This window comes from Gastrolobium bilobum, unplaced genomic scaffold (assembly GCF_033153095.1).
Source record: "Gastrolobium bilobum isolate Gb01-03AN ecotype WA unplaced genomic scaffold, APGP_CSIRO_Gbil_v1 utg27505, whole genome shotgun sequence".
NCBI lineage: Eukaryota > Viridiplantae > Streptophyta > Magnoliopsida > Fabales > Fabaceae > Gastrolobium > Gastrolobium bilobum.
In genome coordinates, this window is record NW_026898864.1 from 326,866 (window position 1) to 350,710 (window position 23,845).

The 23,845-nt window shown below is 36.5% G+C and overlaps 2 protein-coding genes across 2 annotated transcripts; both read right to left on the minus strand.

The window, feature by feature from the left end:
• Window positions 1-4,186: 4,186 nt before the first annotated feature.
• Window positions 4,187-9,615, minus strand: LOC133284778 (uncharacterized). The gene is made up of 17 exons (XM_061481856.1): window positions 9,392-9,615; window positions 8,965-9,086; window positions 8,758-8,846; window positions 8,634-8,669; window positions 8,375-8,468; window positions 7,956-7,998; window positions 7,753-7,853; window positions 7,162-7,226; window positions 6,533-7,032; window positions 6,369-6,456; window positions 6,127-6,267; window positions 5,305-5,873; window positions 4,936-5,074; window positions 4,744-4,812; window positions 4,615-4,653; window positions 4,486-4,578; window positions 4,187-4,300 (listed from the first exon to the last, which is right to left on the minus strand). The coding sequence occupies exons 1-17, from the start codon at window positions 9,613-9,615 to the stop codon at window positions 4,187-4,189; spliced, it is 2,526 nt and encodes an 841-aa protein (XP_061337840.1).
• An 8,276-nt stretch (window positions 9,616-17,891) lies between these two features.
• LOC133284795 (uncharacterized) lies at window positions 17,892-23,033 on the minus strand. Its single transcript, XM_061481898.1, has 4 exons — window positions 22,737-23,033; window positions 21,943-22,095; window positions 19,062-19,133; window positions 17,892-18,950 (listed from the first exon to the last, which is right to left on the minus strand). Exons 1-4 carry the CDS (start codon window positions 22,866-22,868, stop codon window positions 18,282-18,284), a joined length of 1,026 nt encoding a protein of 341 aa, XP_061337882.1. The 5' UTR covers window positions 22,869-23,033; the 3' UTR covers window positions 17,892-18,281.
• Between the last annotated feature and the right edge of the window lie 812 nt (window positions 23,034-23,845).

Genomic DNA, 23,845 nt, shown 5'->3' on the forward strand with positions numbered 1-23,845 from the left:
TCTTAAGAACCTTATGACCTGATCTGTCTCCCTATGTTCTCGTGATTGAATCAAAGTTCCACATGTGCATTGTGGAAGTGGTCTAAGATTATTCAGTTCATCCCAAAGTGCCTTCAAAACTGTAAAATAATCGGATACTGTTTTATCACCTTGATTAGTTTGAACCAGATCTTCTTGTAAATCTGCAATGCGAAAAGTGTCTGCTTGGGAAAACCGATCTTTCAAGTCATTCCATACATCATAAGCTTTGTCAATCCAAAGAATAGATTGGACAACCGACTGAGCTATAGACTTGTGAAGCCATGAGAGGACCATTGTGTTGCATCTCTCCCAGGAAGGAAAGATTGCATCATCTTCTGCAGGAGCAGTGATAGTGCCATTGACAAACACTATCTTGTTCTTGGAAATCAAAGCCACTTTCATGGCTCTTGACCACGCATGATAGTTCTTTCCATTCATTAATGGAGAAACAAGAACTAAAGATGGTGATTCGTTGGGATGAAGATAGTATGGATCTGATAATTGGTTTTGTTCTGCCATGACTATGAACAGAAACGAAAGATTGATTGAAGAAGAAGATTAGATGAACAAGAAACAGAAAGAAGATGAACAAAGAACAGAGAGCTAAAATTGCATCGCGGAATGTGGTTGATGGCCCAGAGCTATTGCTCTGATACCATCTTGAATATCTGAAAATTCATTGTATTATGAAATCTAAGTTTACATTACAGCTATTCCACCTTATATATCATGGTGTCAAGCAGAAGAATCAATAATGAGTATAACAAACTTCCAACTATACACAACAGATTCCTAACCGTGTAACAAACTGGATAGAGTTACAAACTAACTTTAACTGCATCTCTTTCCACGTCAGCGTTAGTTACTTCATTAGGATATATTAACACCTTCTTCCTAATGGGGCCTCACAAGGCTCCTAGAACCGACAGTTTTCCTGCTAGCTTTTACCTGAAAATTTGGAACCTGCTCTCTGATAGCTTATGCCGAGAAATCAGACGTATATTTGCCAATCCTGAAGAGATCCACACGCTGAATGATACGTTGTTGGCCCTCATTCCTAAAGTTGATAAACCTGAGAGGGTGTATCAACTTAGACCTATTGCCCTCTGCAATGTGGTATATAAGGCCATTACCAAAATCATAGTTAATCGTTTGAAACCTCTTATGGATAAACTTCTCTCCCCGTTTCAAACTAGCTTCGTTCCTGGTAGAGATATCCATGATAACGTGATCATTGCTCAAGAGTTGACTCATTCCATGAACAGATTGGGAGGAAAGCGAGCTTTCATGTAAATCAAAATTGACTTAGCTTGTTATCAAAAAAAAAAAAAATTGACTTAGCTAAGGCTTATGATAGATTAAACTGGGGATTCATCCACAATGTCCTCTTGGAAGCAGGTATTACGCATGATTTAGCCAATGTAATCAAATTTTGTATCACCTCTGCTCGGTTTCAGGTCCTCTGGAATGGTGGAAGATCAAACAGCTTTACTCCTTTTAGAGGGATTCGCCAAGGGGATCCCATCTCCCCTTATATTTTTATGCTATGCATGGACAAGCTTTCTCACCTGATTTCGGAAGCTGTTCGCGGCAATCTCTGGAATCCAATGAAAGTTGGCAGAACTGGTCCCTTTATTTCACAGCTAATGTTCGCAGATGATCTAGTCTTGTTTGGGGAAGCTGCTCTTCAGCAATTGGACTGTATGTTGAACTACCTCAAGAATTTCTGCGACATTTCGGGCCAACTGGTCAGCATTGAGAAATCTTTGATTTATTTTTCTCGGAATACTGATCAGGGGCTCAAAGATGTTATCATCCAAGCTAGTGGTTTCAAGCATGCTGATTCATTGGGAATATACCTAGGCTCGATGTTGAATCACGGAAGGGGAAGATGTAGAAACTTTACCAGAATCCTCAATCGTGTTAGGATGAGACTATCTAATTGGAAGAACAGACTTCTCTCCTTCGTGGGAAGAGTAACCCTAGCCAAATCTGTTATAAGCACTATCCTTACTTACCAAATGCAGCACGACTCCTTACCCATTACCATTTGCAAGGAAATTGAGCAGATGCAGCGTGGGTTAATTTGGGGTGATACTGAGACTAAAAGAAAGGTGCACCTTGTTCCTTGGAATTAGTTGGTGGGCTGGGAATCCGAAGCCTCAGAGAGTATAATGAGGCCTTTCTCTTCAAGGTGGGGTGGCAGATCCTGAATAAGAGAGAGTCCCTCTGGGTGCAAGTCCTTCTTGGAAAGTATGCGAGGAAGATGGATACTAGGAGACAGGTCAAATGCCAAAGCTACGACTCTAACCTGTGGAAAGGTATTTGCAAATTATGGGAGAAGGTCCTGGACAACCTCAAATGGGAAATAGGGAGTGGGAGGGATACTCTCTTCTAGAGTGATAATTGGACCCACCTGGACACACCCCTCAAAGAGCTTGCCTTGTGTCTGGTAAACCATGTTGATCTGCAAACCGAGGTCGTGGAGTTAGTGGACAATTCCACAGGAAACTGGAGATTGGATACTCTTTATAATATCCTTCCTCTTGAGGTGGTTCATCTCATTTGAGCCATTGTCCCTCCGTGTGATGATAGGGGTCAGGATCGTATGCTTTGGAGGAATAAAATGCCTACAAGAGGGGTGGTCAGCTATGCTTATCAGAGAATTATGGAGTTTGATCTAGTAAACCTTAATATAATATGGAAGTCAGTGTGGAAGTGGAGAGGGCCTTATAGGATAAGAACCTTTGCCTGGTTGGTGCTCCATGGCCGAATTCTTTCCAGGGACAACACTTCTAAGTGTTTGGAGGGGGGGTTCCAATTGTTGCCACATCTGTCCAGGTGCTGTTGAGGACCTCTCCCATTTGCTTCGGAGTTGCCCTAATGCTTTGGACATCTGGAAAGCCTAGTTCGCGGGTATCCTACCAGGGGACTTCCTTTCCATCCCATTGGAGGAGTGGCTCAGGAAAAACATTATTCTTGGATGGAATCACGTTCAAATCTTCAACTGGCGTGATATTTTCTTTACCACAATCTGGTTTCTGTGGTTTTGGAGGAATAAGGAAGTGCATGACCCCAATTACTTTCGTCCATTTGACCCTATCATCTTCTTATCCTCCTATATCAGTGATTTTATTCGGGCTGGTCTGAATCATCCTGCGAACCCCGTCACCCAGTCTGATTCCTATCCTGTGATTTGGGTAGCTTCGCCACTGGGAGTTTGGAAACTTAATGTTGACGCTGCCTTTAAAAAGAACTCTAATCATGCCTTTTGTGGGGGGCTCATTAGAGATGATAGAGGTCATTGGGTAGCTAGATTTACTTATAATATAGGCATTTGTTCCCCTTAAATGACTGAGTACTGGGCCATTATTAAGGGGATCCAGTTAGCGTGGAACATGCAAGGCCAAAACATTATTGTTGAGAGTGATTCTCTCCTTGCTATTCAAGCTATATATAATGCCTCCAGGAGTCCTGACACTAATGCCTTCATGCACAACATCTTTCAGTGGCAAGACAAAAACCGGTAGCTCTCTTTCCACATGTTAGAAGAGATGGCAACAAATGCACTGACTGGATCGCTAAATTTGCCACTCAGGCTCAAGATGATTTCTTGTTTCTTGCTTCTTGCCGTAATGGTTTGAGGCAGTTATTGTCTTTTGAGATGCCTTTTAATAGTTAGTTTTTGCTTTTTTGGGACTTCTGCCCCTCCTTTGTACTAAAATTTTTTTTTTACATAAATTGCTCTATATACGTTATATTTTATTGCAGTCTAAAATAATAGGTACTTCCCATCATCAAGTACGAAGGTGTGGACATTGAATCACAACGCATCTCTTTATTTGTATTATACATTACAGGTTTAACAAACACCATATATAATGCTGCTAATCAATAACGCCACTTTCTGCTTCTAGTGATCGACAGCAAACTGGGAAAACACCGTTTTGTACATAAGTGACACTTATAAATAGTAGTATTCGTGGCATACGGGCAAAATACTAAAAGGTAGAGCTTAATTCCCAAGCTGAAGGGAATGAAGCAACAAAATATTCTTCTGGGAAAATATATCACTAACAAACTCTTGATTGCTTGATGGTTGTTTTGTTCAGTGGAAAATGTTTCCCACACTACGATATTTCTTTCTTCTATTCTTCAGTAATTTTTATAGGAAGTAAGACAATTGCTGTTGCTTCCTTGAACCCCCTTCTCCATACAACTCGTTCCACTGCTTCAACTCGCTCATTCCAGCTCCCTCAGCTGAAAAACTTGCAGCAACCTGGCAGGTTCCAAGAACTAGGTCAGATGAAACAGTACACATTAAGATCACAACAAAACTAGACATTCTACAGCAATAAAAAAAGCCAATCTTATCATATCACTTGATTAACTCCACAACTTGGGCTACATATCAGTTATGCTTTCCAATTTCCATAACTCCTGTATTGTTTAGAGTGGTGTTACCTGACTCTTGGCCTCTTTGAAATCCTGCATATTCAATGGCCTAAGGGTGATAACTCTTTCCTGTTTAACTTCCTTTTCTGCATCCAGAGCATCCTGTGCATTTTCTACCGTAGATTGTTCTCCTTGGACATCTTTATTCTGTCCCTTGGCAGCTTTCTGCTTTTTATCCTGCCAAAAAAAAAGCAGCATTCACAGGTCAACATGATGAACGCATAATCAGGATTGCACAAGATATTGATTTTTTTTTTATACAGTTACCAGATTCTTTAGTCTCTCTTGCTGAATTAGCTCTCTAACAGGTCGATAAGCAGCAGTTGTGCACAAGTTCTGCATTTTAACAGTTTATGACAGTGAATAAACGGTATAATCAGAAGCCCAAATATTAAAAAAGCACTGGTATCACGGTAGTCAACGTGTCCATTGTGAACAATATCAGAAAATAGTAGAAACCTTTAGATCACTTCCAGTATATCCTTCTGTCATAGTTGCGAGTTCCTTAAAATCAAGTTCATTGTCCACCTTTTCTTTTGACAAAAGAGTCCTCAATATCTTTTCCCTGTTCTCCACAGATGGTAGTCCTACCATAATTCTGCATTAAAACATATTCAAAATAATCAAACCATTACTCGATTTTGGGGTATTCATTCAGATTGTCATACACATATTATCATAGATAGCTATATTTGACATCATTTCCTTTTGTATTGCCATCTTATCTGTTTTCCCCTCCCTCAACATAAACTCAAATACATGGAGAAAGTAGAAATCTAGTGGGGGGCATTATAATGGAGTAAGTCAAGAACTAGTAGAGGTGCCTACCTCCTTTCAAATCGCCTAATAATGGCTTCATCGAGGTCAAATGGCCTATTGGTTGCAGCAAGAACAAGGATGCGCTCCCCAGGTTTGGTGAGAAGTCCATCCCAGTGGGTCATGAATTCATTCTTTATTTTCCGCATGGCTTCATGCTCCCCAACTCTGGTTCGCTGCCCAAGCATGCTGTCAACCTCATCCACAAATATAATAGTTGGGGAGACCTTGGCTGCAAGTGTGAATAAAGCACGAACATTCTTCTCATCTTCACCAAACCATTTAGAAGTGATGGTAGACATGGACACATTGATGAAACTTGCTCCAGCCTCCTTTGCAATGGCCTTTGCCAGCATTGTCTTCCCAGTGCCTGGAGGTCCAAATAGCAATATTCCTCTACAAGGCTTTAGAAGGCCTCCAGTGAAAAGGTCCGGCCTTCGAAGAGGAAGCATTACTAGTTCTTGAAGGGATTCTTTGGTCTCATCTAAGGCACCAATATCAGAGAATGAAACATTAATCTCATTTGCTGGTATTACCTCAGGCCTTATTCGCTTCTCAAACTCATTATCAGGAGGAACTTCCTGCAAGAGAATAATGGACAGTGAATGTTTGAAAGTGAAATTAACACTACAGACAAAAAAGTGAGAGTCAACAGAATAGAAAGGGGTGTTCCTAAATCCTAAGATATGAAGTCAACACCAATACCTATCTAGCCCACCATTGAGCTTAGAGATGAGGCCCTAGAGGGATAGATATCTATGTCTGAATAATCCTCTTACAGGTATACTTGTAATATTATTAAAAATAAAATTTTGATTCAAAACAAAGCCTTACAGCAGCTTTGGATGTAGGAACTGAATTTTCACCGTCTGCCTTTCTCACTGAAGTTGATACTTCCGCTTCAACCTTTTTTACAGGAGCAGCATTTTCAGACTTCGCTTCTGGTTTCATAACTGTTCCTTCCTTTCCTTGCATCTTTATGTCGGATGACAAGATAGAGAACATTAAAAGCATATTTTACTACCTGTTAGGTATTTTTCTCAACTTAAATGTACAAAATGAAATGTAGAGCAAACCTCAGATTTTACGGCTTGGTCTTCCAATTTTGATGTACCTCTTCCACTGAATTTCCCCTTGTGGAATATACCCAATGCATGGGATAAACTGTTTCATAAACAACAAAGTAAGTACATAAAATTAAGATAGTTCATGCAATTAAGGTTGCAAGTGTCACTCTCACCTATTACAAGAAATAACGAGTTTCCCATTTCTGTATTCAAGGTCTTTGTTTTTCATCAAATGATTAGATATTGCTGACACCATAATCTCTTCTATGTAGTTACTGAGAACCATTGTGTCTTCCACACAGATGGAATCCAGGTCATCACAATCAAGATCATTGGCTGCAAGCACTTCCGTGATATGGTTCTTGTTATCCTGAGCTTGTATCTTCTTCATATCCTCTTCCAATTGAGACTTCCAGCTGACAAGATGTGATTCGTCTTCTGGAGGCCTGATTTCTATGTTGTATGGGAAGAGCAAAGTAAGTCTCTCATCCACCTCTTCGTAGTCATTTCCAGAATCTAAGACTCGTGAGCCAAGAATCAAAATTGGTCCTCCAGATAATTTCTTTAACATATTCTGGAACAAGTTATATATCCTTTGTGATCTATATAACAACTTATCAACATCCCGCAGATATAGCACAATGGGATGGGTTTTTGACACAAAAACCAGAACCTGCAGATAAAAATTCCACTTATCAAATCAATGTCTTTGTGGAGGATATGATCTAAAGCCTTGTTTAGTTCCAAAAAACATGGTAATGCTCCGGTACTGAAATCTCTATATAATCAAAAGTAACATTACCTTGTAAAGAGACTGTATAAGAAGCTTTTCGTCAAAAGACCAGCTGGTTGTGCGCTTCAGAGGAGCTGAAGGGAGATTAAAGGACATAAGAAATCACATAAGAGAGAGAGAGAACAATGGTCAAATGATAAATTTGACAGTTTCGTCTCAGAACGAATATGAAAATGTTTTAACTGTACATTGGACTAGTTGCCACTCTAGAAGATTTTGTATCTAATTCTTAGTAACCAGTTTTATAAATGATGCAGATATTAACTTCAAATTAGAAAGCATCACTTTGAATTATAAATTATGTATAAATTAACCAAGCAATACGGGTATGGTTTTGTTGCCTATTCAAGAAAACATGATGGAATATATCCCTCTTCATTTTCATCTTTTTCTCAAATTGATGCTTCTGGCATTCGTAGCATTCCTTGATTAGATCTCTAAAACAATCACTTTCAATTAAACCCCGACTAACGAGGGTAAGGTGAGAGCAATCTTTATATGCAGCCTTACTCAAAATTAAATCTCCAGCAGATGGTAACAAGTAAATGAATAAAATCAATAGTCATCATCAATATTATTTACATAATTTCTTCAAGAAACCTGAATTTGAAGGATTGCTTTGCAAAGCAAGGCCACTAATGTTTGAAGTGGAAGCAGCATTCCTACGGAGCTTTGGAGGATTACAAGATGCTTCAGCCCCCCTGCAAACCGAAAGGCAAGTACTCAGCAATAGTATTAACTAAACTAGCACGAAAGTTATATTTGTTCTCACAATTATAACATAGTTCATCTACTCTTCTTACATTGATTGGAGGTCCAGTCCACTGCTTTGCCTGTGCATTTTGCCTGCAAAATAATGCTCCTGGTCACTGGTCAGTGATGTGGTTTTTATTGGCCTTCCCTTTTTATAGATTGTTAATGGTCCAAAACGAGAGAAGTTCAAGAGAATTAACCACAAGCTATCCTACTCGGCAAACATGAAACAAAAAACAGTTAAAGCTATTTGCATAACCATACCCTATCTAACCGTCCGCAGGATGTCTTAATCAATTAAAAGCTATCATTGTTATTATTATTATTTTTATCCACAGAAAAAGCAAAACCTGTTCTTGAAACCAAAACAAGGCTGCAAAACCTTGTATTAAAGATTGACAAAGCTTTGGGTTGATTGTGAATCTAGCTCTTTGCCATGGGTCAGAAGATGTTAATAAAGCTGCTGTACCTTTAGGTTGCTCCCTCTGTGGAAAGATTGAAAATGACCCAAATAGTTCAGATAGCCGCTCCAAAGTTGACTCTGAAGTGGATCTTTTGAAAGACTACAATTAGAAACAAAGGAAAAGACGACACAACAGCCAAAAATTAGGTCAAGAAAGAACAGCATATTATCTATGATTTTAATCAGCAGTATTCTGTAAAAAAGACTCTTGGCAGAACACACAAGTGAAAACAATAAAAGATAATCCAGGAAATGAATATCTTACAGATTCTTTGTTGGCAGAACCATATCTACTCTGAATCTGCACAAATGAAAGACCAACCATTATGTACATAGTAACATGAGAAAGCAGAAATTAAGTCACATATGACTCAAAACTTTTTACACACCTTCAATGAAAAGTCAGTTAAATCTAACAAAAGCAACTTCGCCTCAAAGTAATGAGCCAAAGCCTTGGCAAGCATCTGTTGGTAAAGTTCTTTAAGACATGAAAAGGGGGTAGGGGGAGATGTTGGTTAGCTTGATGATGGTGACAGTAGAAACATCAAAGCATATCGATCCCTTGTCAGAAAAACAGAAGATTATAAGAAACTAACCTGCTGGCCCTGAAAGCAGAATAGTCTGGCTTGCAGGAGCAAGATTACGTGTATATTTAGAAACCTCAGCATGCTTCAAATGGACATAAGCAGCACTTGTCAGCAAAACCCGTGTCTGCTCACTGTTATCACATAAAGGATAGGAAGGGTTATATCAGAACATAGATTGAATTAATTAAATATAGTAACCGCTTCAGATATTTGGTCAAACCAAGCCTTCATCGAGTACATCAAATAAACTGTTCTCTTTCAACCATTGTCAGTAACACACATTCGTTAGATGAAAGCTCCAATTTATTAACAAATTATATGTGACATATATGATATATCACCACCATATACTAGATTAAGTATAAAATACAACCATGCTATTTTTCTGCCATAAAGCAAATAGAAATTAATAAAAGAAAGAGGAAACAAGTTATGCCTGAGGTAATAAGGGAATTTATCAAAAGTGATGTTGCTTTCTCTTCCATCAATAACTTGTCGAAGCATTTCCTGCTCCATCTTCTCAGCATTAATGGCGTTTGATGAACGACTATTTGCTCCCCATTTTCCAACGCTTTGTCCTGAAGCCAATCCAATCCCCACTCCCACTCCCACCCCCACCCCAACACTCACCGCCGATATCAGAAAGCTTTTCTGTTCCATCTTATTTAAAAGGATTTACAATTCAAAAAACAATGAAGACTCAACCACAAAAGCAGAGGAACCACTATATATAAGTGAAATTCTCAAGGACAAAAACTGAAACTTTTATAGAAACGATTTCCTCTAATCCTCTCTTTCTTTCTCTCTGACACATAAACACACACCACACAAGTACACTGAACTTTCTGTTATTGGTGTTGTTGTGTTTTGGGGGGAATAACTGACTATATAGTATAGGATATGGTGCAATATAAACGGATCTCGATGCAGTGTTTTTTTTTTTCCTTTGAGTAGGTTGTTTCGGTGACAGCAAGTGGTGGTTAACGGCGGAGGGTAGAGGTGGAATGCATGCTTGTTCAATCAATGTTTATCAGTTCCCGCTTTTTGTGTCTGCCCCTTCGAGTTAGGAGTTTTTAAAGAGGAACATTGTTAATTGTGACTCACTCGCACGTGCAATGTGCTGCGTGTCACTGTTTTGACGGTTTATTTGTCGGTTTGACAGTTTTATTATAATCAACAATTCGAAAAAATCTCTTCTTCCTTCGTTTCTTTCTTCACCCTCAAGTCAACTACAAGTTGTCCTATATAATCCTTATCTTTAAAATTAAAATAGAAAATTGTTATCTTAAAAATATCCAAATCCTATGAACATTGCTAAATAAACAAGTTAAGCTTCTATTGATTGAGCGAAAATACAAAGCGATCAAGGTTTTGAAGTCAGTGACATGTGAACTACGATTACGATTTCTCACCGGTTACCACCGTACATATACCACTTCTTCCTCACTGGACGAGATTCCTACATCAACATTTTTTTTTGTTTTAACAAAGGAGGGGCCCGATTACTTTCATTTGTTAGCTTTGATATTTTAAATGGCTTCTTAATTGTAAGCATTTTTTTTTTTTTTTTAAATTGTTCCAGGGATATCCCCAATCGAAAGCAAGACTAATCCCCTCGAGGCGGAGATATCACGCGATCGTGGGTACTAGTGGCGGACGTAGAAATTTTATTGAGAGAAGGCGAAAAATAAAAATACCTCTTCATAAATAAAAATACTTCAAATACAATATAGATTTAATATGCAAAAAATTGAAAGAAATCTATTACAGAAATTAAGATTATTTCACTTGACTTTTACTCTATGTGTTTTCGTATTGTTAAACCTATCTACAATAAAAATAGATACAGAAAATGTTTAAATAAATTATAGATAAATAAATAAATTAAAAAAAATGTACGAGGAAATTCATTGTACCTAAATGATGCTTGGACAAGCTATTGAATTCAGAAAAATTATTCAAATATAATCGTCAAGATATATTGTAGAACAAACTCCAGCAAGCTAACCAAAAAGTAATAAACACTTCTAGATCTCAAAGTCCAAAAAATAAGAAAATACAGACTAAATAAAATACACTAAATGTTCAGTAAATGAAGCATTGAAAATTTGAAATATTACAAGTCCCCAATAAATATGTGTAACACCCCGTTCTAGAACCGGTTTGTTAACATCGCATTATGATATTAAGCGCAGTTACAATCACATGGGTTCAATTAAAATCCGGATAAATTTTCATTTTAAAACGTACCGAACTTATAATACCCAATTTCGTGATCATAACCATATTACCTTGCGGAAACAGATAAATTAAGCTTAACATCATGTTCATTTTCCATTTTTAAACCATTAATTTACTTCTTGTTTAGTTCAATACTTCTACTATATTGTAGGTTTCTTCATTAGCTACATGTGGCTTCAAACCGTGCTCAAATCGGAGCACTGTAGCCCAAGTTAGGACCATTTGAAGCAACACAAGAGAGTGTTGGTCACAGGCCCAGCGCGCTACCGGGCGCTCAAGCGCGCGCTATCGGGCGCTAAAGCCTCCATCTGGGCGCTTAAGCGCACGGAGGCAGTAAGCATCAGGCATTCCAGTGTGGATGGGCGCTTAAGCGCGCAACAGGGCGCTCAGGCGCACTATCCTGGGCGCTCAAGCCCCCACTGGGACGTTTTAGCGCGCAGAGACAGAAGCATTTCCTCCTACAGTGGCTAAGGGCGCTTAAGCGCGGACCAGGGCACTCAAGCGCGCAACCCTGGGCGCTTAAGCCCCACCCTGGGCGCTAAAACACGAGGGGACAGTAAGCATCCCAACTTTCTGCAGCAAAGGGCGCTTAAGCGCGAGCCAGGGCGCTCCAGCGCGCAATCCTGGGCGCTTAAGCCCCCACTTGGGCGCTCCAGCGTGAGGAGACAGAATGCATTGGCACTCGCAGGGGCAGCAGGGCGCTTGGGCGCACTCCTGGGCGCTTAAGCGCGCCGCCAGGGAATTCCAATTCCCACATTTCTCAAGTCCAAGCCTAGGGGAAAATGCATCCCCATTACAAACCCCAAATGTCCATGCCCCAAAACTAAATCCTAGCACTCATCCAACCTCTCCTCATGAGATTTAGCTAGAATTTGGGCAGCATGACCTTTGTTTTCTCATCGTTTACCAGTTTAAACGAAGAGGGTACCTAATTGATTTTCAGCCCAACCAATTCACAACTCAATACATAACAAGCATGCATATATTGAATTCCAAGTAGGCATCATTTACATTACATATCCTTTACAAATCATAGAACTTAGCTTACAAAACACTATGATCATTCCCTTGGCTCCCATCAACAAAAGGTGTAACCAAAGGCATGAGCATAGGCTAAGTTCATCCAATGAATCAAGATATACAAATGATCATGGGCTTTCAAAATAAAATCCTATACATGTCAACTACAAAAGGCATGCATAAACTCAAAGAAGTGCCATATTTCATGCATAATCTAGGTATGGCCACTTGCCACCAGAGGCTCCTGCAGCATCCTTACCTGAAAGGGGGTCCCCACAACACGGGGTGAGATATACGAATATATCCAGTAAACCAGGGGTCCTTGGAGCATCTCTCCACCCCACAGTTCCATATCAGTGTAATAGCAATAACAATAATAATGCAGTAAATACATATCTATGCAAAGTGCAATACATCTCCAGGAGAAATCCCTCGAGCTCTCAAGCTGTCCTAAGGAAACTCAGATGCAAATAGTCCTACTGGCCAGCTAACTACCAAGTATGATTTACGCATCGTCATGCCACATACCAACATAGGGAAACACCATCCTATGCCACACCAAATGCATACACATACGTATAACAAAGCATTACACTATTTTATTGCATTTATATACACTATAATCACCACTACCCTTTCAGGGCTTGGTGGAACAATCAAGGGAATTACACCCAAGGTCCGAAGACTTACCTCAATGCTTCAGTCAACCTTTGTTCTTCACCAACAGTTTCAGCAATCAACTTTTACAAACATACACCTACACATGGTGTAATGCAATCAACACATTGCATCCAAGAGTATTTCACAATCAACCATCAATTACTCAATTCAAAGCACAACACAAGTATGAGCTTGCCAATTCCAATGAGCTATTCAAGCTCCATAGCTTGCTCCAATGGTTGATCACTCACGGTTGGTCCAAATGTCTCAATCCTAGACATCATAAGGATCCAATCAATCATTCAACTCACTAATTGTTCAACATGCTAGAATACTAACCAATCCAAGCATGAATTTTCCAATATTATGAACAATTATCAAATGACTATCTAGGCTCATTTCCACCGATTAAATGACATTCCTAGCATTTTCCATAACATGCTCTAAACTCCATTCTTCCTAGAACATAGCTAATTCAACTACATTTCATAAAAATCCCAATTTACTATTCACAAACCCTAACTCATGCAAATTTCAAGGAATCATGAGGTTCAAGGGTTAGAATCTTACCACCAATGGTCACACAACCAAGGATTGATGGCTCCTCAAGCTTCAATGGAGGTAGAAACTCTCAAAACCCCAATTTTCACCAAAGGGCCGAATTTTTGAGAGGTAATATCTCTCTCCACAATGCTCCCCACTCAAAACAAAGCTAGGATTATGAAAGAGGGCGAGATTCTAAGCGATTTAGGCTTTTGAATCATCCAAAACCATCAAGGTTTGATCTCTCTCTCTTTTCCTCCCTTCCTTCTCCCTCCTTTCTCCTTCTTCTTCTTCTTCTTTCTGTTTCTGGCTCGACGAAATGGGTGGGAAATGGGGGTTCATTTTGGCTTTTAGTCACTTAACATAGGTTAAGTGGCTTTAAGCGGGTATTGGTTCGTCTATCTACTCAACTCCAATAATTACCAAACTTTACCCAAAAGTCTGGAATATTATTCTAGGAATATTACTATTTTTATTTTTATATTTTGGGTACTTTTGCCAGTACCCATTTATACCCCTTAATTTTCACTGAGTACACTTTTTAACTCCAAAGTGACTCAGATTCATTTAATTAAGCCTTATACTTAATTTCACTCACTAAAACATGTTTAATTAATTAATTACACTCGATTTACTAATTAATTAAGATGGGCTATTATAATATGTTGTTATGCTCTATGGTATTTCACCTTGAGTTTTGATTAATTTTTTTTTTAATTTATTGGTTCATCCATGTTTTGATATTTTTTTTTAATTTATTTGTCCAACACAATTTATTCTTACAGTTTGAAAAGTAATCCTTAATGAAACATTAAAGCATTAAAAAACATTAATGCACCGAACGTTGGTATAAAAAAATATTAATCAATGGAAGATAATAAGTCGAAACAAAACATTCAAAACATGAGGATGATATAAAGGCTTTTTCATCCTTTTACTCTTCATTAATTATTTAATAATCATTTTGCCCCTTATTGCAAACTATCTACCAATCTGCCCCTCTTTAATCGATTAAATTAAATATTTAATCGATTAAATGGTCAAATGAAGATTTAATCGATTAAATCTTCAACTTAATCGATTAAATCTTCATCTTTATCAAAAGAACAACCTTATGCATGGGAGATTTAATCGATTAAATAGGGAGATTTAATCGACTAAATCTTCAAGTCAACGATTTTTGCCTATTTTGACCATTTAATTGATTAAATTTTTGGATTAATCGATTAAAGAGGGGCAGATTGGTAGATAATTCTGAATAAGGAGCAAAATGGTTATTAAATAATTAATGAGGGGCAAAAGGGTGAAAAAGTATGATATAAATAGATTTCGAAACAAAACAATCGAATAATAGTAGCATTGTTAATTTCATAAAAAAAAAAGAGATAATGAAAGACCTGAGCTGAGAAGATTTGTTAAAATTGAGCGAGAGAGCAGTTTTTTTTCATGGGGATGCAAATGGGGCCATGATTGAGTGTAGTGTGATATCTTATAGTGTCATGGAGAATAATTTTATATTATACAATTTTTAAAACAAATAATTTAATAATATTACTAAAATTTTATTTTTTATATATGTTAAAAAAGTTTCTTTAAATTTGGGGGGCGGTGGCCCACCTTAGCCCCCCTAAATCCGCCTTTGGTGGGTACAACCTCTCACAACAAAGTCTTTTCTATACACACATGTGACACACGGCCATGGATCAAACCTTGTCAGCATGCTTGAAGAACCCAACTATCTATCAACTATGCCGTACTTTATTAATTAGTTGTAAACATTTCTGTAAGAAGCATAAGAATCACTTTATTCCTTTTGTGTCATAAAAATTGTTTATTTCTAGACCACTACATTAAATCTTTAAGAAGTAAAAAGACTCTATCACATATCCAGTATATCAATTTTTCTCTTGAAATAAGTAGAACATTTTTCTCCCAACTTTAAGCAACTTTTGCTTTAGGATATTCTATAATTAAGACAGGAAAATAGTTTATACTTGTATCTCGCATCCAGAACACAAATAGTCTTCTAAAATATTTGAACAGATATTAATTGTTTACAGAAATAAGTATTATATAAGTTATTGCAAAAAAATAAAAAAAAGTATAACATAAGTTATATATATATTCAACGAGGGACGTTATTCTTACGACTTCTTTTCACTTATAACTTATTTTTTTCACCGTTGATTTTTGTTAATCCAATGATTATGTTTTATTGAATTATATTTATTAATTAAGTATTAATTTCTAATAAATTATAATTGTTAGATTGATTACAAAATAAATTATAAAAAATTACAAAACTTTTAAATTGTAATAACAACAGGCGTTATATTCAACACTATTTTATTCGATATGAATACAACTATACCCTGGATGCGGAACAGAAACGGATGGATAGGGCACTTGGTTCAGGAAATTAAATTGTGCCGTGGCCCAATTGGCAACTGGGAGGAGAAAGCATCAGGCCATCCATCATGTAAAGAAAGTGGCGAAGTGTTTGCAATTGTTGAATACGAGCACAGTTTTCTATGTGTATAAGGCTGTATTAAAATGGCAGCGGATAGGGGTGTAAATATGTTAAATTATGTTAAGCTTTGAATTAAATAGATTAGATTTATATAAAAAAATTTAGGTCTAGCTTGATTTGTTAGTCTGAGTAAGTTTCAATTACAAGTTTAATTTAACTTATATTTAAAAAATAAAAGTTTTGGCCTAGGTCTATTATCTGCTTAAGTCTATTAAATATTTCATAATTTAAAAAATAATTAAAATGATATTATTTTATTATTCAAAATAATTAAAATAATAATTATATTTATTTTATTTAAAATAAATAAAATAATATAGGCCGATCTATAGGCTTGATATGTACAAAAAAGTTTATGACCTATTTTTCTAAATAAAATTTTTTAGAATCATAGGTCTGTTCTATTTAACTACATATAATAGACCAAATGTAAATTAATATAGACTAAATCATAAGCACCGACTTAACCCATTTACACCATAAACGTTATCTACTACTTTGGTTGGTGGGTGCTTTGTGTAGATGCACCACCTCTGTGTTGCACGTGACATGGAGCGCAGCAGCGTAACTACAACTGCAGGAGATGGATTCGTTGTCTGCCAACTATGGAACAGAATACATAGAGTAATTTGGTCTAATATCACGTATCTTACGTCTTGAAGATCTCAATTTATTGGCTTTGAAGAATAGCTGACATGATTACTTTAAATCTTTTTCTTTACATTTTATAAAGCTTTTTAATTTCATAACCGATCAAGTGGCTTCAAAGTGAAATAGTTTGAGGACTTGAATGATGTTTTGTCAGCTAAAATTCTTTTATAAATGGTGTATATGCCATAATGGTTCTTATAAGCAAATTGTTTCTTTGAAATTAAAATAGACGAACAGTTGAGCGTATCAGTGTATGCGTATTGTATATCCCTTGCAAGGACCTTTACTTGTAAAATATTTATTTGCCCCTTTGTATAAAAATAAATAAATCCCATTTAATTTTTTATTTTAATATTTCTATTTTTACTACAATTTTTTTTTTTTTTGTTACACTTATATAAAAGTGAGTGGGTCAAAAATATTTTTTCCTTAATTTTTTCTCTTTCTTCTCTTCGTAATAAAACTCACTTTTTTTTTTATATTCAACTCACTTTTATGTGAATATAACTTACTACAACAAAATATTTTTCCATCAAAAAATTGGCACCATTTCTCATAAAAAGATTCTTCTGAACTTGAAAATGTAAAATATAATTATAAAATATCTTCTATAACGAAAAGACCATATTAAAAAATTGTGTATACTTCGTCTATAATATTTTTATTTTAATGTTTAATTTTAGCTGAAGTCAATTGCAACTTCAATTTACAAATGTGTAATAATAATATTCTCATTACATCAATATTATTATACTGTAAATTTAATATTTATAATGAATCTTATGAAAATTAAAAAATAGAACGGAAATGATCTCTAATTTTGGCTCTTTAAAGAAACAACGCCACGTGGGCATATTGTGCTGAGTTCTTATTATTCTCATAATTTATATAACAAAATAACATCAATTACCCATGTCACCTGTTGGCATTCAGTCACAATTTTTTGCCTACTTTGTCAATGAACTAAAATCAGCACATCACACCTCTAACTGAATATCTCACGTCTCTCCGTTGATTATCTGACATCAATACATCACACCTCATACTGATGTTAGCCAAATATTTACTCACTTAATTTTCACATAGAACAAAAATGTGTATTGACATGCCTGTCAATCCACAAGTATCAAATTACTACAAAAGACTAACTATAATAAAGAGCACAAAATTTAAAATAACTTTACTATTGAGCCGGTGAACTAAATCTTCTGCACAATGTTCTGGAAAACCCCTTCAATAACCTTATTTTTATTATAATTTTTTTATTTTTCATTTTAAAGGATGAGCTCATTCAGAATATACAGTACAACTGTCCTCCAGCATCATGTTACCCAAAATGAATTTTCACAGCCAAAAAGGGACAGGGAAAAAAAAAAAAAAAGCTGATCAAAATGAATAGTTTCAATTATACCTGTCAAATAATACCCACGTATTCATCACAGATATGAACAAAGTAGGGCATTGATTTTTATAATATACAATTGTATGAGCCCATCAGCTCATGTTACTTCTTGCACATGCACTTACTCAGTGTACCTTCACAATGAGGTTCTGTTCCAGTAAGCATTTGCTTCTGAAGACGCTGATCCAAAGCATAAACCTGCATGTGAATGCCTGCATTGCTAGTTGCTACCTACATAATGGGCTCACTACTTACTAAAGAATCATTACTTTGAAGAAGCTATTTCATCAACTCTAAGAAGACGAAGCCATTCCAAAGACTATGCAAAAGCATTGATGGCAATAAATTCTTTGACCGCGTAAATATGACACCCATTACCATCCCAAGAAACATAAGTGGCAGCATCCTCTGTATATTAAAATGTGCAAGCGCAAAGGCAATTGAACTTACCAGTATTGCACACCACACCGGCATGTATTTGGTAAGGGATGGGAGTAGAAAACCACGGAAAACTATCTCCTCCCACACAGGAGCACAAACTGTTACTACTGCTGCATATAATAACATTGCCACAGGATCCCTTGCCCTTATTGATTGTTCAACACTTGAAAAGGTGACAGGTGTAGAGGGCAAAAGTGGTAGTAAGTGCAGGTTGAACTGTGAGAGCCTATTGACAAGAGGAAACATGAGACATCCCATGATGACATCTAATTGCCAATTCCCCTTTAGGCTAAACTTGAACCAGTCAGGTGGAAGGGGACGAAATCGAGAAAGACAACGAAGAAGAATTGCAATTCCAGCTAGTCCTTCAGTTACATCAGTAACAAGGCTAAATAGTGCTTGTCCTCTAAATGTCAAAGATTCCTTGCTAAAACCAGTTATATGGGCTGCAAAAGGAATCATCCAAGATCCTATAAACCAAAATGCCGTTGTCCATAGAAGCATAACCTGCATCATACATAATTACACGATCTACAACCTCATTCACATTTTATTGTTTAGAATTTTAACACTATTCAACTGGGTCAATTATCATTCCACCTCCATTGAAACACTTACTTGTAATATGGTCATTGCAGTCCATGGTACAGCCCACCGATTGCCAATTACCTTTAAGTATTCATTTGCAGCCTGAAAGGAAACCAAGCCTTTTAGGAAAACAGATTTGGACACAATATAGCATTTAAAATTTAAATCTTATTTCATAAACAATATGGTATAATAATACCACTCTGTTGCCGGTTGACAAAGTAAAGCATGTTTCCATCTTTAGAGATGCAAAGAAAATTGTCTCCAAAAAAAAGAGATGCAAAGAAAATCTGAAGCTTCATATATTTTAACTGAGAACCAAGATGATACAGATGCACTAAAATCAATAAACTATAAGCTTAAAGATCTAATCATCTCAATATTTTAGTTCAGTTTCAAATCTAGTGCTAATTAAAATTTTCCACAACTTTACAAGCGCACAATCATTTAGGGATATTTAATTTTACAGTTTAAGGTAATCTAGGAATTTTCATGTTCCCATGTATTGGTAATTTTGGGCTCAAGGCTATGTCATTAGCTGTTACAGGTTTTGTTTTAGTGTGAGTTTTCCTTTATAGGTTTAGTAACACTTAAAGTCCAACTCCGTGGGATTTGGGTTCACTCCTATTTCTCGCAGGAAAAGTTATAGGAGGTCTATTTAAACAGCTGTAATGTATTATGGACAAAAAATTGCATTCCTCTCGGTAGTGTGATGCAACCAAACACTATGTAATGCCTAGGTTTCTTTTCTGCTCATCTTCAGCCCTAAAGGACATCGTAACATATTCACCACATCAAAGTCTCAATTCAGTCTTCCTTCCTTCATTTTGCCCTAAAAACAAAATCAATATCATTATAACACAGGTACTATTCACAGCACTCAAATAGCCAATAATCGGACCCAAAAACCCCTTCTTATTCTCCGCAAGTTTCCCTTACCCTCACATACATCCATTCATTCCATTGAACCTTCAATCCATCTATAATCCAATATAAATCCACCTGAGAAACCATAATCCTAACCTATCGCAAATCCTAACCATAACCAATTGAATGACAAAAGGAATCTACATTGTCTTCTCTTTCCATCAATTCGCCAATTGACAAATAGAAGCAGATATTCACTTGACATATTTTAAGTTTGTCCAATGTATAATAGATGTTAGGCATGACAAATAAAACGGCGTTCTCTTTTCATTCCATCAATTCACCAGTGGACAAATAATATTCACTTAATATATTGTCCACCACAGAATTTCATATCCAGCCACTTCCTCAGATTGACTATATTCGCACTTGCTTGACAGCGTCTGATCCTAAGGTTGAATTGAGGGTCAAAAGTTGATTGGCACTAGAATGAAATTCATTAGATATCGTGAAATTACTAGAAAAATGCATTTTATTAGTGTTATCAACTTATTATCATCAGCTCTCCAGAGGGGTAACCCACATATTCATGTATTTTAAGCACATTAAATTTGTAGTTTGTAGCCAATAACAGTCAGAATTTTGGCAAGCAAATGCAAACTATACTCTACCACTGGGCCCACTGAAGAGAATATTAATAAATTTCCCTGTACTGCAGACAATACAAAATAATTACATAGCTCAAAATTTCAGAACATGCAAGAGTGGTTGTTCCATCTAACCATCCTAAAATTCTACTAGTCAACAACAGAGAAGAAACAAAATTCAATACAAACCATTATAAATAATGGTTATTGCGGAATTGAATAGTATTTGGAATGCTATCAGTGATCATATACATATTTCAATTTTGTCCAATAGCACATATAATCATTGATATGTGTAAAAAATCAATTCAACCCAAAAGCTTAAACTGTTAAGTAAAAGCCCATCAATAGTTTATATATTTCTCTAACACGCCTTCTCACACGAGAGCCCACTGGGCATGAAGGGTGGATAATGCACAGGCCCCACCTACCTGTGCTAAGAAATTCCACAAAAGAAAGTGGAAAGTGATGAGGATTGAATCCGGACACCGAAGCTCTAATACCCTGTAAAGAACCAAAGCTTTTGGGTTGAACTTGTTTTACATTGTATTAGAGCATCAGTGTCCTAAGTTCAATCCTCATCGCCCCCCACTTTCTCTTGTGGAATTAGTTAGTACAGGTAGGTGGGTTTTTGGATTGAATTGGTTATTTACATGGTATCAAAGCCTTATGTCACAGGTTTGATCTTCACCGCCCCCATTTTATCTTGTAGAATTTCTTAGCACAGGTGGATGAACCTGTGCATTGTCCACCTTTCAAGCCCAGTGGACTCTCGTATGAGAAGGCGTGTTAGAGATATAAATAAACCATTAATGTAGCCTCACCTTAAGTGAAGGCTCATCAATAGTTTATATATTTCTCTAACACATCCACTCACATGAGAGCCCACTGGGCATAAAGGATGGATAATGCACAGACCCACCTACCTGTGCTAGGAAATTCCGCAAGAGAAAGTGGGGGGAGGTGAGGATTGAACCCAGGACACCGATGTGCTCTGATACGATGTAAATAACCAATTCAACCCAGAAGTTTAAGTTGTTGGGTGAGGCTACATTAATGGTTTTATATATCTCTAACACCCCCCCCCCCCCCCACGAGAGTCCATTGGGTTTGAAGGGTGGATGATGCATCAAGCCCATCTTACTTGTGCTAAGAAACTCCACAAGACTTAATTAATTATTAATTAAATGGGAGGCGGTGAAGATTGAACCCAGGACACCGAAGCTCTGATACCATGTAAAGAACCAATTCAACCCAAAAACTTAAGTTGTTGCGTGAGGCTACATGAATAGTTTATATATTTCTCTAACAATATGAATAGTGGTCTTAAAGTAATACAGGATACATCAGCATAGAAAATGGAAAACCATTTGTTATAGTAAACATAGACATATGACCTTCTGGAGGATTGAGTTCCAGTCTCTTTTGGTGACGCTAGAGTCATTGAATTCCGATTGCACCAATTCCTCGTGAAAGTAGTGGTCTATTGCTTCGGGTTTAGGTGTTTCTGGAGAATGATGCTCATGCCTAAAGCATAGAATACTCAATTTCTGCAAGGAAAGCCAAAAAAAATAAAAAATAAAATGAAAACAGCAAAGCAAAAAAGGGGCAACCAATTACTTCAGGTGAAAAATGCTACTGATACACTCTTTTTAAATCTTAACACACTCTTTATTACATACTTTATTATGGGTCCATTCTCACGCTTGCTTAATAAAGTTACTAGTTTACCAGGCAACTAAATTAACATTTAGAGAATGAACCAATAATATTGGAGAGTGTGCTGGTAGTATTCCTCTCCTTCAGGCATATATGTATGTACCATAAAAATACTTGTTTTCCACCACCTTCACTGATAATCACATACATAAAGTAATAAGAACTTAAATCTGAAATGCCGCACTTGAGTCATTCAAAGCCATTTACTTTACTTAAATAACATAAACCCCCAGAAAAACAATTAATTATAGAGGTCTCTGATTCTCAGGTTCATTAGGGATAAAGGTAAGAACTTTTTCAAACCTCTTCTTTTTATCTCGGCAATTGAAAAAAAAAAAAAAAAAAAAAGCAATCCATAACAAAGATTTCCAAAGTCACAATAACACAGATATAAATAATAATAAAAAGGCAACAAAAAGGAGGGGAGAAACAGTGAACAAGTGTTTCAATTAGTCTCGGAAATGATGCTTACGTTTTTTGGAGACTTGACATGGGATTCGAAGATCCGAGGAAAAGGGCGTAGTGCGGTGGGTCGGGGAAAGCCCTTAATTGGAGGAAAGGAGCGAGCAAAGATAGAGTAAGAAGAGGAAGAGGTACTCAACATTTATAAATCTAATCAGGGACGCTGCAAATTAGTTCCTTACATCGACCAGAGGCCAAAACTGGTTTGGTTATGGTACCTACCTAGCCAGCTACCTAGGTTAGGGTAGCTATGCCAATATGATTTGAACTTGTCTTTTCCAGTAAGGAAAGAGGACGACTAAGGTTGTTTTTGTTTCGCGGTTACAAATATAAAATATTGGAAAAACACTTCTCACATTTTCATGTTATGACCTTTAATTTGCGCATAATTTTTTTTTTAATAAGTCTCGTCACTAATTGAGACAGTTCATTTCTCCTGCAACGTTTTGAAGTGTTGTCGTTGTGGCATTCAATTTTAAGTTTTAACCCAGCATATTTATGGGGTTTGGAATAAACTTGGACCCCTTGCCCGCTTATCTAACTATAGGAATAGTAATATTAACACACTAAATACAAAGGTTGACAGCAATAGAAATAGTAATATTTTTTTAAAAAAAATATTAATAATAAGGCACGCTGCTAAAAATATATGTATAAAAAATATTTACTTGCCTTTATCTAATAATATAAGCAGTTGGAAAAATTAATTGTATGACATAATATTCGAACTTTTATAATAGGGGAGGGGCACAAATATGTTCAGGGAGAAAGGCATTTACTATTTAGTATGGTTGACAAACAGGACAGGTATGTTTTTCACATCTCTAACAATTACGTCACACACGAGATTAGCCAATTATCTCTATTCTCTTCCATCCTCTTTACATCAAGTATTTTTTTTTTTAATAAAAAAATATTTTATCCTTCGTATTTTACCAATGACCAAATGATTCAATTTGCTTTAGATTAGTTTCTTTATATGCTTTTCAGTATGGAAAATACTAACTCATGTCATAGACACAAGAGAAAGGTAAAATACTTTAACTCAAGCATGTTAAATCCACTCTTTTTAAAATATTAATAAATAAATAAATGAACCTCGTATATTTTGTGTTTATA

What these genes read in the sequence shown, in the direction of transcription:
- LOC133284778 (XM_061481856.1), bottom strand. Translation starts at nt 9,615, where the DNA reads ATGGAACAGAAAAGCTTTCTGATATCGGCGGTGAGTGTTGGGGTGGGG. An exon ending in TTATACAGTCTCTTTACAAG is followed by an intron (nt 7,033 to 7,161) that starts GTAATGTTACTT and finishes TTTTATCTGCAG; the next exon opens with GTTCTGGTTTTTGTGTCAAA. An exon ending in AAGAGAGACTAAAGAATCTG is followed by an intron (nt 4,654 to 4,743) that starts GTAACTGTATAA and finishes TTTTTTTGGCAG; the next exon opens with GATAAAAAGCAGAAAGCTGC.
- LOC133284795 (XM_061481898.1), bottom strand. Translation starts at nt 22,868, where the DNA reads ATGTTGAGTACCTCTTCCTCTTCTTACTCTATCTTTGCTCGCTCCTTT. An exon ending in GGAACTCAATCCTCCAGAAG is followed by an intron (nt 19,134 to 21,942) that starts GTCATATGTCTA and finishes GTTTCCTTTCAG; the next exon opens with GCTGCAAATGAATACTTAAA. An exon ending in CTGCAATGACCATATTACAA is followed by an intron (nt 18,951 to 19,061) that starts GTAAGTGTTTCA and finishes TGTATGATGCAG; the next exon opens with GTTATGCTTCTATGGACAAC.